This window comes from Falco peregrinus, chromosome 8 (assembly GCF_023634155.1).
Source record: "Falco peregrinus isolate bFalPer1 chromosome 8, bFalPer1.pri, whole genome shotgun sequence".
In the NCBI taxonomy this organism is placed as follows: domain Eukaryota; kingdom Metazoa; phylum Chordata; class Aves; order Falconiformes; family Falconidae; genus Falco; species Falco peregrinus.
This window is the reverse complement of record NC_073728.1, coordinates 37,730,099-37,743,073: the sequence shown is the minus strand read 5'-3', so window position 1 is coordinate 37,743,073 and position 12,975 is coordinate 37,730,099. Positions and strand designations below refer to the sequence as shown.

General features: G+C 40.6%; 1 protein-coding gene across 1 annotated transcript in view; it reads left to right on the top strand.

Annotated features, from left to right (window-relative positions):
• Positions 1-12,975, top strand: part of LOC101920666 (von Willebrand factor D and EGF domain-containing protein-like) — a 185,895-nt gene that overhangs the window by 89,837 nt on the left and 83,083 nt on the right. The window contains exons 12-13 of the mRNA XM_013303196.3: positions 9,269-9,405; positions 10,459-10,620. Of these exons, the coding sequence (XP_013158650.3) occupies positions 9,269-9,405; positions 10,459-10,620 (299 nt within the window). The remainder of the gene's footprint in view (positions 1-9,268; positions 9,406-10,458; positions 10,621-12,975) is intronic.

Genomic DNA, 12,975 nt, shown 5'->3' with positions numbered 1-12,975 from the left:
GCTTTGGGCTGAACCTTGTTCATGTGCTCTAATTAAATAATACTAATTAAAGCACCAATTATTAAAAAAGAAAAAATTACAGTGAGCAGAAGTATGGGGTCAGCTATTACAGTTCCGCAGGTAGGGTCTTCCAAATGAAGATGTCTGTCCCCTATGGAAGAATAAGCTCAGAGCTTTAATCAGGCCAGCCATGCAAGTTGAGGATGAAATATGTATTATAGAAATCTCACCGCTTATATAATTGTGCTTTATTTTTAAGCTTAATTCCTATTTTCAAGGACAAATAACGAGGGAGACATCTAAAGAAAAGATTTAAATTGTTTTGAGATCCTCAGGTGAAAGGGGACAGAATATTTCAGTTCTCTACATCAAACATCTGCTTTGGAGACTTTATATGGGGACGTTCTGACTTTGAAATAAATATGTTTCTCCCACTTCTATCAGTTCAGTGGTCTTTAAATTCCCGATCATGGTGCCATAATGATTATTTAAGGGCTGTTAGTCCGTCAAGTAAATGGATACTTTTTGGCACATGCAGTATGTGTTTTGCTGATGTGATACATCACCACAGCGCAGACAAAGCCATCAGGGTCTATTGGGTCAATAGAAGCTCTTCATGCATAAATTAGACTACGCAAAGTAAAAACAGCATACTGGACTTTTCAAAGAAAAAGCAGCTAATTTCTTAAATCACCAGGTTATCTACAAGGAAACACACTGATCACTGCATGTAAAGGTGGTAGCGTCTGCCTCTGCAACCACGCTGTGGTGCAGGGTGACCAACCTTTAGGGGAGAATTACATTTTATATTACTTTAAGGGCCTTAGAAAAAGTTAATTACATGAAATTGTGGGATTTCTGTCTGATCCTCTCCATAGGAATTGATCAAGTTTTCAAATTTGTTCAGATTAGTAAACAAAGAAAAAACACAACCAAACTTTTCGCTAATATGGCAAAACATTTCATATAGTAGTGAGGCTGCAATACACTGAAACAATTGTATCAATTTTTTAAAATCAGATTTCAAAAGAAGAGTCAAACGTGCTTGTGAGAACAGCAGGCACCATACAACTGTTAAACTCTTCTGGCCAAAACAGAGTGCCATTGATATAAAAGAAAGAAATTATTAAATGGCATTATTCTTTAACAAGCTTGCTTTTTTTAAATTTTTTTCCTTTTCCAAACAGAAAGTAATTGGGCTTAATTCTCCTCTTCATTATAATAATTCCATTGACTTTGGTAGACATGGTATTAACAAAGTCACAGTTACTGTTACTTTGATGAAGTTTACATTGTTAAGAAAAATTAGGTCATTTTTCACAAATGGTCTTTTCTTTTTCCTTTTTTCTTGTATTAATTATTGCCTTTTCTATTCCACAATGTTGAACCTTCCTATCTAGCCAGCTGAGGGAGGTTTGAAAATTTCCTATGCCTATGCCCCCCACGTTTCCTCAAGTATGTAATTTTTCACTTGAAAAATGATGGACACTAAGTGAGACCATGTTATTGTAGTAAAGTTTAGAAGGGAATTGAACTCTTTCTATCAAATACATTTTTCTTCAGTAATAATTTCTGTAAAGCAGGGAACACTTCAAGCAGATCTCTATATGCTGTTGCAACATAAACCACATTTTAATATGCTGCTTCCAGTCCACTGGAATTGTGTTCTTCATACAGAGCTTAAAGATATTTAGAATATATTCTTATTTCCTTCAAGTTGACATTAAAGAAATTTCACTAAGATATCAATACTTTGTAAAAGAGGCTCTGTATAACTTGAGGATGAAAACTTCCCTTTTGAGACCTGTTCTCTCCACTTAATATCAAATTTTTCCTTGGCTTACTGAATAATATTAAAAAATAGATAAAGAATAAATATGAAAATACATATTATGCAATTAAAATATTATTGGTTTCAGGTATTCAGATTTTTCTAGTTAAAACATTTTATGATTTAATAGTGAATGCAAACTGGGGGGGGGGGGGGGGATTATTTTAAATGTTTATTTACAAAACACATTATTTCTTTCTCCCAGACATCTACAGAGGAATGGTCTTCAGCTGAGCGAGCTATGAATCTTAACAATAATGGCATTTTATATTATTAAAATTATTCTACAGCATCTGCAGATGTGAGCCATAAAAATTTACACCAATATATTCTTTTCAAGCTAAAATCAATGGTGGCATTAGTAGTCCTAATTACTAAAGGCATAATGAGTAGTCACAATGAGTAACAATGCTTTGAGATTACTCATCAAAAGATAGATTTTTGAACCATAGGACTTACCTGCTTTTGAAAATATCACTGTTGTGCTTCTAGAATGCATTAACACCTCCAACCACAAAAACTCTAGTAAGAAATACAAAATTTACAAAAAAAATCCTTAAGAATCAGAAGAAAAAAAAATTGTGAACCTAACTTACAATTGATACCTCCCACCCGACACCTACGTGCTCTGTTTTATATTGATGGAGACAGATTTTTCCTAATCACATAAAACATATTTGTGGGTAACTCTCAGGCATCGACAAGATTCATGGTACTTTTGAAGACTTTCTTCTTTTCATAGCAATTTTAGTTTACTTTTTGATGGTGTAGATGCAACAAACATGCATCTGAAAAAGTAAACATCAATACCAGCCTTAATCTACTGTTTTAACTCCCAGACCTCTCCATTCAAAGCACAGACCTGGCTGAGCGGGAAGAGGGCTATTAGCTTCATGGTTACAAAGTCAATAGAAACCGAATTTCAAAAGGATATCAAATCCTCATGATAAGGGACATGGAAGGTTGCATGCTCAGTGATCCATACCCTGCAAATCAGATCAGGGAGATTAGTTTTTTCTGGTAATTAGTTTATTTGCTTTAATGCAAAGCAGTGAAAGCGGGTCAGTGAAACATGTAGCTAAACAAAACCATTTTCTGAAGTATATAGAATTAAATGCTAGAAAAGGTTAAAAAACTGTATGTCTGATTTAAACTGACCAAAGCCAGACACTCCAGATGCATGCCTATAACTTCTTTACATCAGCCTGTTCGAAGGCACCACAGGAAATTTCAGCCTTAAATCTTGTTAAATCCAAAACAAAACAAAAAGCCCTGCACAAACAGCCTCCTTCCCCAAATACTCACACACACACACACACACACACATATATGATAACTAACAAATTCAGGACAGTTTATGAGCTATAGAATTAAAACTTGTAAAACATGAAAAGGTCTGATTTAAACTGACCAAAGCAAAAAATTCAGACCAAAAGCCTTTATTTCATGCTTTATGTTGTGTAAAGAACCCACAACCTACCAGTACAGAATGTTAAACCAATTGTGAATAAAAACCTAAGTAATAATGAGGTCTTACTCTAATTCAGTAATTGTAAAGATGGGAAAACTACTAAAAACAACCAATTGGATACTAGCATGGACATAAGGACCACGATGACACCCACGAGCATCCTTGTGCCCAAATCCTTTTAAGTGGCATCATTGCTGTCATTCATGGGGAGCCACAGGATGCTGCTAGGGATTCTGCCCTGAAGTGCCTTCAAGGGACTGAAACTCAGACCTGCTTTGGTATGCCAGTAAGTGACATGAATGCACAGCCAGAATACAAGGCCATCTAGAAAATAACAAATATTCTGTAGCTTAACAGCGCACTCCTCTTCCTTTCTATTGCTAAAGTAAATTGCTAGCAAGCCTTTTAAAAATAGAAGGATCAAATAAACATAAAATGTCATAGTGATATCTCTATAGCAAAAATAATCTACCATACCATTGCAGCACATGGATGCTGCCAGGGTGAAATCGAGCCAGTCCATTTCTTGCATGCAGTGAGTACTTGCAAAATGCTTTCCCATGCTCTCCTAGGGCTCACTTCTGCAATCCGGTACCAGAGACACCCAAAGCAGAAAACCAGATTCACTCCATGGCAGCTAAATATCACAGGTCTGCAGTTTGGTACTATAAAATCACAGAATCGTAGAATTGTTTAGGTCGGAAAAGACCCTTAAGATCATGAAGTCCAGTTGTTAACCTAGCATTACCAAGTCCACCACAAAGCCATGTCCTAAGTGCCACATCTACACATCTTTTAAATACCTCCAGGGATGGTGACTCAACCACTTCCCTGGGCAGTGTATTCCAATGCCTGAAACCCCTTCAGTGAAGAAATTTCTCCTTCTATCCAACCTAAATATCCCCTGGTACAACTTGAGGCCATTTCACCTTCTCCTATCGTTTGTTACCTGGGAAAAAGAAACCAACTCCAACCTTGCTACAACCTCCTTGCAGGTAGTTGTGGAGAGTGATAAGGTCCCTCCTGAGCCTCCTTTTCTCCAGGCTGAACAAACCCGGTTCCCTCAGCCTCTCTGGTTCTTTGAGAACTGGTTTTGGAAGCAGGGACAGAAACAGTCTTCATTTAGAAGCCAGAGACGTCACTGATGCACAAAACTCTTGGCAAACAGCATATAGCTGCTAATACTTTTTCTTAGGGAGGATTTTCCAGTGAGCTTTGGTTTATGGATAACACAAGTTCCAGAATAATGCATTCAGTAATCGTGTACATGGTTGCTGTAATAACCCTACTTACAAAAGAAAAAAATACAAAATTTGTGCATGTATTTGAATGGGGGCAGATTCAGACTTGCTCTGTCCAAGCTGTGAGATAACAAAGCGTCAGCCTGCTCTGATCCAGAACCCTCATAGCTGCAATAGCTGGATGTCCACAACCACACCAGCAAGCTCCAGAGCAGCAGCTTGCTCAAATAGCTGTAAGATTTCAAGGATAGGGCAACTGGACAATATGGGCAATTTTCTTATGCACTTCAGCAAAGCTACAACCATCCCCAGAACTTATGATCTGGTTCTTGACTTACTTTTCATGACTTAGATTGCGTTTTTATCGTCCTGATCAAGAAAAGCAGGGCAGTCCATTTCCTTCTCTTTATCTGAAGAAAATTCTTGCCAGTTTCAATTTGAGGTCTGCTGCTCCAGCCCAGACTTGCATGTGTAGCTTTCAAATACTGCAGAAGAATGTTTATTTGTGCTAGAACACTTTTCTAACCAAAAGTAGAAACCCAACATGAGCCACATGTATCCATTAGTAACACTTCAATAAGCGTAGTTTTGCAAATCTGGATTTTGTGTCAACTGTCTCCATTTTACTTCTACATCTGTGCATACTTATTATTTACATAATACACTACAACAAATATCTGTAAAACCAATCGGGTATTTATACAGGGTTTTTTTTAACACTGTTGTGTAGCCTGTGATCCTTGTCAGGTTTGACTCATGTAAATGCTTACGGGAAGAAACAGCACTGTCAGCACGGCCAGCAGTGAACTTACTATTCACTACTGCACATACCCACTGGGAGTAAGGCAGAGGGACCAGGAGGGTCCCTGTTTCTCAAGGGAGGCACGATGCAAGTATTGCAAACCAAACTGGACAGATCCCTTACTTCTGTCTAATTGCCTGAGGTCTGGAGGCCTCTCAGTTTTCCACCTTTACCTCCAGAGCCCTCTCCTTTTTTTCCAAGACAATTTCATTACAAGTTGAGATTTTTTAACTTCCTTCCCAAGGCTCTCCTGCTGTTGCTCAGTGCCCCAGTGAGATGCTGTACCAGATGACAGATGCATTTCTGGTGTGTTTGCTTGGTGTGTGTGCAGACCAGGCATTAAGAAATACATCTGGATGCCCATGTCTAAGCCAGTGGATGTGAACACAGCCCCTTAAATCCTCCTCCATAATGTGACTGCACCCTGCCACCCATCAGAGCACCATGTGCTGCCCTGAGCTTCAGTATTTAATCCTCCAGTAAGAGTCAAAGCACATTTTTGCTTATAGGCCATACAGAGAAAGGAGGAAGATCTGTCCCAGATTTTGTTCTATTTAGGTATTCACACTCCTAAACATAAATTATTAATATATAAACAGATCATACTTTTCACAAGCTTGTTCCATGCACTGCCTGATTTCCCACAGATTCCTCTCCTGCCTCTACCTTGCCCCTCCGCAGACATTATTCATTCCTCCCAGGTCTCCACAACCTCCGCTTTCTCTGGGTATCTGCACCTTTGCCCTGACTCTCACCTTTCTGATATTTCCCAGCTCTTCCCTTTGCTCCTCTCTTTCTCCCCTCCAGTCTTCCACTGCAGCATTTCCAGCTCTTTTGCTGAAGTTTTTCAGGCTGCCCAATATTTCCTTCTCATGTCTGCACCTCTCTGCCCTGTGAGTGTATGCCATGCACAGGCTTATTAGCTACCCATCGGCTGACACGGGGAGCGATGAACAGCTGAGCCTGGATTGTGTTTCCCCCAGCAAGGGCAGGATCGGTGTAAGCATCCAGCTACCAACTGTCCGGAGACTTTTCCAAAGCTAACGTCACTGAGATTTCACCTTCTGTGTTTGGCTGAAACTGGCTAATACATGACAAAACTAGACAGCAGAGGGAAAGACAGACAGAAAACCACATTAAAAACAAATGCCTAAAATTCCTATGTCCATTAAATGTGATAGCTCATTTTCAAAACCAGTTAGATAAAAATAAGTGCCATTTTCAGAAGTTATGTACTGCCTCTACTGAGCTCTAGTATCCATTTGCTTAAAAAGGAGTCATAATAACTTTCATTTTCCACCAGACTTCCTCACTCTTCTTCCTCTCCTCCCAACACCCGCTGCACTTTTGCCTTTGTCTTGGTGAAAATCTGCACAGGGACTCCACAGCCTCCTCAGTATCACATTGCAGCTGGCCAGAAGTAAAGGAATAGACCGTTAAATTAAATATGGTCTCTCCCACAGCTGGGCTGTGTATTCCCTCCTTTAGAGTGCTCCCAGCTGACGATGGCTGGACACATCTGCCAAGGTAACAGCAGAAAGCCCACTCAAACAGCAGCTCAGTCCTTCTTCCCCACCTTCACCAAACTTAAGGTAACACAAGGTGCGGTTTTCTTCCACAACCTTTCACCCCTTTCAACAGAAAAAGAAACTTCGTGTTCATCCTGATCAACCCGCAAAATGGCAAATCTTGAAAGATGTCCAAAGCACATACAGCAACGTATTTCTTCCAGATTAGATCAAATTAAAGATGTTGTGCAAAAGTGTGTACAGAATAGTTTGAGAGAAATAAATACATAATGCTGTGCTGATACTGGAAGTCATTTCAAAAAGCATCGAGGCTGAATAATCTTGCCCTGGCCTTGACACAACGGTGTTGCGGTGGCATCAGGATGCTCATAAGGATGCGAGGAAACCCTCAGGGAAGCACACAGGGATCATCAGCAAGCAACCAACCTAGGAGTGCCTTTCTGGGAGAGGAAGGGCTGCAGGAGCACACTCCTGTGCCTCGCTCCTTCCCAGGCGAGGAGGTTTTACTTCACCCACAGAAGCCTGAAAATCTGCAATGATAATGAAAATGTTAAAGCAATCTGAGCTACCTCAGTACTAGTGGGGCTAACTATTAAAATCTCATGAAAAACATAATGAAGCTTTCTCTTTTTTTTTTTTTTTATTTTTATGCACTAACCACAGAAGAAGGCAATTTATCAAAACCATTCACTACATCTGACTAATAGTTCTGTACATTACAGGAATCCACAACTAACCGATGAATGCTGATAAGCCGTAAACCATTTTCTTCTTGTAAATATTGCGAAGTGTCCAACAGTGCTGCTAATACTGCTGCAATAAAATCAATTTAAAAGAAAATAAAAGAAAGAAAAACTGAAAAACTTCCAGAAGTGCAGAAAAAATTCTTTTCAGTATTTTTCACATTTATGTTGCTTTCCTTCCTTTGCCTGGGAAAACAAGTCATGCAGCTATGTTGTTATGGGCTGCAGTCTGGTGGGATCGCAGTGTTTAAACTGTGTTCATCCTGGTTGCAGCTTAAACGGCAGAGCCCTAAAGGAACAGCGAGGTACGGGGGAAGGTTATCAACTCAGCTGAGGGCATTTTACCCCTTGAATCTGAGCTGAACCAATGTACCATTAAAATATTAGGCAACACAGAGCTTCTGTTTTAGATAAGCTACAGCTCAGAGAAAATTGATGGGCAATGTTGCTTTGCCAGGGAAGTGGCGATGGGGCAGGGAAGAGCAAAAGCTAAGCAGTCTCTCCTCACTGTGTAACAGGGAAAACAGGTTGCACTACGCTGTGCTGGTGCACGACTTGCCTCTGAGAGCTCCCAGTCATGCCCCTGCTATTGAGTGTCATTCAGGAAACATGAAGCAAATTTTCTGCTTTGTGTTATTTGTCATCATAGTGACTTCTCCTGACCATTAGAAATACAAATATTATCAGGAAAAATACAAAACCATGATCCTGACTGCTGCTACCAACGTAGGATATTAGAGAGCTTCTGAGTGTTGTGCTATCCAAGTGCCGATGCAAATGTCTGCCCAGTTATATTCTTTAAAGATATGAATTCTGCCACCCAAAGAACTTGCACTTCGTAAAAATAACCCAATATGAAAGCAACAAGCAATTTTAAATGGTGAATACCCAAAGTACAACAGAACACAAGTGAAACTTTACCTGAGAATCATAAAACATTTTAAAAAGAGTAATGGGTGAAATTCCACCTTGTAAGGGGGGCAGCACAGGCAGTACATCACTTAAGCTATACTTAAGGCCTCAAAATAGGATTTAAGTGAAACTTAGCTGGTACATGACATTTGTGCTGACACAGTGCAGAGCTGAGTGCCACCCATTAATGACTTAACCCTTGCAAGCAAGTATTCCTTTGAGGATCATTACTTTTATTGCATCCATAACTTTTGGAGAAAAAAAAAAAAAGAAGAAAAAAAAAAAAGGACTGTCTTTTGCACTGCTGTTTCATATTATGCGGAGCCTAGCAGCATTGTCATCTTCAGCTATTTCCACTTCTCATTTTCGTGCTTCTCTGTGCTATGGCATAGCATAGGCTGTTCTCTCAGCTGTGCTTCCATCCTGTTACCTGGGTCAGCAGCAGTATGACCATCGCAGACCTTTTAACGTGAAGCCACAGCCTTGGTTAATTGACTCCATGGGTCGTATAATGTTCACTGATACATCTTGCAGTACTGAGTGCGCAGGGCAATTATTCACTGGATATTTGCTGCTTCCCATTTTGACAACTGCTGCTCCTCTTTGCAAGGGAAACTCACATGGAGGCAAGGACGAGCCCAAGGAAAATAATTAAACCTAAACAACAAAATCTCTGGTAAACTAGAATAGAACAGCATGTAAGTGCTACTCTCTAAAGCTTTATCTCTCACCCTTTCAGAGCAAGCTTTGGAAATCACAGGCTTAGAGAACAGGGGCCTCTGCAACATCCGTGCCTCTGACTGCACCAGGATCCGGGTGTTTGGCCTCGGCTTCAGAGAGTCACCCAACCTGCACTGTGAGGTCACCAGGCTGATGGTAAGCAACTTCCCATGGGCTCGTAAAGTACCAATGTCAAACTTGGACATGTTTATATTACAGCTTATTACCCCAAACGGTGCTGAACGCCATCATCTCTCACTGCCACAGCAGGGTGCAAATACCTTCCAAACCCATTGCTAATATGTTTGCTATGAGCGAGGGGAGCTGGAGAGGCTCAGCCCTTTCCAGGAGTGGTTTCTTGGAAATGCACAGCTATGCGTTCTTGCTAATTTTCTCTGTGGGGTTTTGTTGAACTCTTGCTTCGTTCAGCTCAACTGTGGTCCGGTGAAGCCTGAAATCACAATATTATTTCTCATTCTGTACATCTGGAATCGGTACGCTTGGTTGTTTTCCTAAACACATATGAATACTAAGTTTTGTGGTTAAATATAAGGTTTCCTCAACATAGTTACGGAGGCTTTTATTTGAATTTTCTTAGTCATAGTTGAGTACCAAATCAGAAGTTTTAATGAGTATTAAACCCACCTCTTCAGCTAACACTATAATTTTACTATAAACAGCTATACACAGGGTGAATTGCTTGGTGTATCAGCATACTCAGACATGAAGTGTTTGATTAATCTCATAAATCCACCTCATAAAAGACATTCAGCCTGATTCCCATTCAGTGCTACCATGCTAAAGAGGCACAGCTGAGATTTGCCTACCATGCCCGCTTAGGGCTCCCTAGGCTTTTAACAAGCAGTGATGTCTTGTGCAGCCGATCTAGGTAATAGCTGACACCACCTTCAAGGAGCAATGAGCTGGCTCCAGAAGCAAACCCAAAGTTGCTCCATCACATTATACTGCCTCATCCCAGTGGCTCAGCCCAAGCGCAGATCACGGCACTTCCTAAATCAATAGACCACTTGCCTGCATAGATGAGCATGGTTTGCTCTTTACTGTGGCTATAGTATCAGCATCATTTCTTTTAAATAATCCATCTGGAAATGCTTTATATTATTAATTAGAAATACAAACATATGTTGACAACTGGAATTTCTTTATACGAGCCTTCAGTTTCTGCACTCTCCTTCTGTTTTACTGTAGCATCTCAATGGTGAATGGATATCAAGAGAACAACAAACCACAAAAGCGGATTTTCTCAGCTCTGAGGCTGTTGACTGCCAGATTCCTCTCCCGAACATTACAGAGACAGAGGCTGTGCACTTTGTGGCCGGTGATGAGCCGTTTGCAAGATGGCAAGTGAAAGTAGGAACTTCTTATGTTTCTAAGAAATTATTTAGGAGGAGAAATTCAGTAGACATAGTAAATTAAAATGCAAAGCACAGTTTTCTTCCCTTCAGAAATGAAAATGCCTGTAGAAATACTCACGTTAATGTCATGTAGGGGAAAAAAACCAACGACCAACCAAACCAATATAAGTTAAAAAACCCTTATCTTTACAGGCAATCTGAAAGTGCAAATTACAATCACTTCTCCAGGTAATCACCTGAGATTGATGCAGTTGTACTAATCAATTGTTAATCATTAGTATTTCATTTCTGGAAATCCCAGCTCAAACTCCTGATTAGGCAGGGAGTGTAAGACAGCTTTGATGCCCTGGTTGCAAGCAAGGGCTGGCACGTGAGCAGGGTTATCATGGGCACGAACTTGGCCTTGAATAACTGCAGGAAGAAGCTTGTGCAGTACCTGCTCATGCCAGGTTCTCTGCTGCAGTTTTAGCCCCTTTTATTCACAAAATGATACCTACTTTCTGAATATTCCCAGGAAATCAGTGTCTTACTGACCCTGCGCTTGCTACCCTTGGTCTTGCTCTCAGCCTGGATGGTTATTTTCTGTAGATTGGTTGGGTTTTGTAAGACTGAGATCGTTTAAAGGCTCTATAGCTGAGACAAATATATTGCCATTGTAGGAAAACTGCAGATGTATTTTGAAAATTGCAGCATGTAAAAATGAAAAGCATAAAACACTTCCTCCTCTCCTGTACCCCGCAGCTGTCTGTACCCCAGACCAGAGACGCGCGCTGCCATGTGCCTTAGGGGAAGCGGAAAGATATTTGCTGGTGTGCATTTTCTAGCCACTCATTTATTTTAAATAGATAGGCAGTTGTGTTTTAAAAGATTAGCGTAAGATCTCTGTGGGAGCAGAGCCTGGCTGCTGGCTGCTGGGGTGGACCTTGGACCATCTTTCTGGAGATGGTGCTGTCAGACAGCAGGCACCAAGGGTGAGTACCTTGGGCAAACACCAAAGCTGAACCAGGAGGGCAGTTCCTCCGCTCAGGGCTCCAAAATTTCTCAAAAGAGATATTGAACTCTGCCAACCATGAGATGAAATGCTGCCTCATGATGGAAGGATCTGAGCAGGAGATGCCCTGGAGTTTCCTGGCCCAGGAGGACAGCTAACATTTTTGCATGTGCACAGGGCTGTTTCTCCAGTGTAACTAGGACAGCTTCCTCACAGCTCAGCTGCATTAAGATGCAGTTTGCTTTCAAGTGCAGCCTTTCAGCCCTGAGGAGGTCTGTACAATTTTTCTCATTTCCCCCCCTCAAAACAGATACAGAATGTCTCTTTCCTTGCACTTAAGTTCAAGAAAACGTCTGCACCTGTAAGCCTTCTGCCCTTTCGCTCCCCTTCAAATCCTGCAGAAAAAACAGGTTGATGGCTATGCAGTGAATGCACAATTAAATCATCTCAGTCCCCATGTGAATCCTAGTTCTCCTGTGGATCCTTTTGCTGATCGAATTGGGAAGGCAGAGCTCAGTGCTGTTTCAAAGGCAGCTGGCCTTACACGGCAGCACAGAGAACAAAACGACAGAGCTTTTCAAGATAAAAAATGATTTGAAACTAATTCCACAGATGTTCAAAAATTCGTGCTTTGGAAAATTCCTGATAAGACTTACTGCAACATTGATCTTCTGTGTTATGTTAATAGATACTTCTTAAAATGTAGGTAAAGGATCTTTCAGAACCAAAAATCAAAACAATTCTTTCTGGAAATATCACTGTTCAATATTTTCATAATCTCTCCCCCTTCCCAAATCAAATTTCAGAGGAATCAGCAAAGTTTCACATAAGCTTTTTTCGCTACCGACGTTAGGGAAACAGGGGCTTGACAAGCTCTTCTCAGGGCTCTTTCATTTTATCTACTCTTGTATTCATGTTTCAGATTTTGCTCATTCTTTCCATGACATGCTGCCGAACATAGATAAGAAAGTACACGGGGCTACCCTAGAGCGTTTGGTATAATTAGTTTAGATATCAAAATACAAACTTCTGCTTGGGCAGAGGATGACTTGGGCTGTCCACACAGATGCCTGGGTGAAGAGGTGAAAGAGCTTGGCAGGCACTTATCTAATTTGGGAAGCAGGTCTCTCGCTTATCCTCAAGTCATTACCGTTGCCTGTATTTGTCAAGAGCAGAAAAAATATTTGTTAAAAAGCCAGTAAGGCAGAAACTGAATTTGAATTCAGCAAGTTTGTACAGCTTTCATTTTTCATTTACAAACATCTGAACAAGTCAAACTCTATGTGGATTATGAGTGATACAAGTAGCTAAGATTGTTTCATGATGAATGAAATACTTCAAGCAGAAGTGACAAAATTC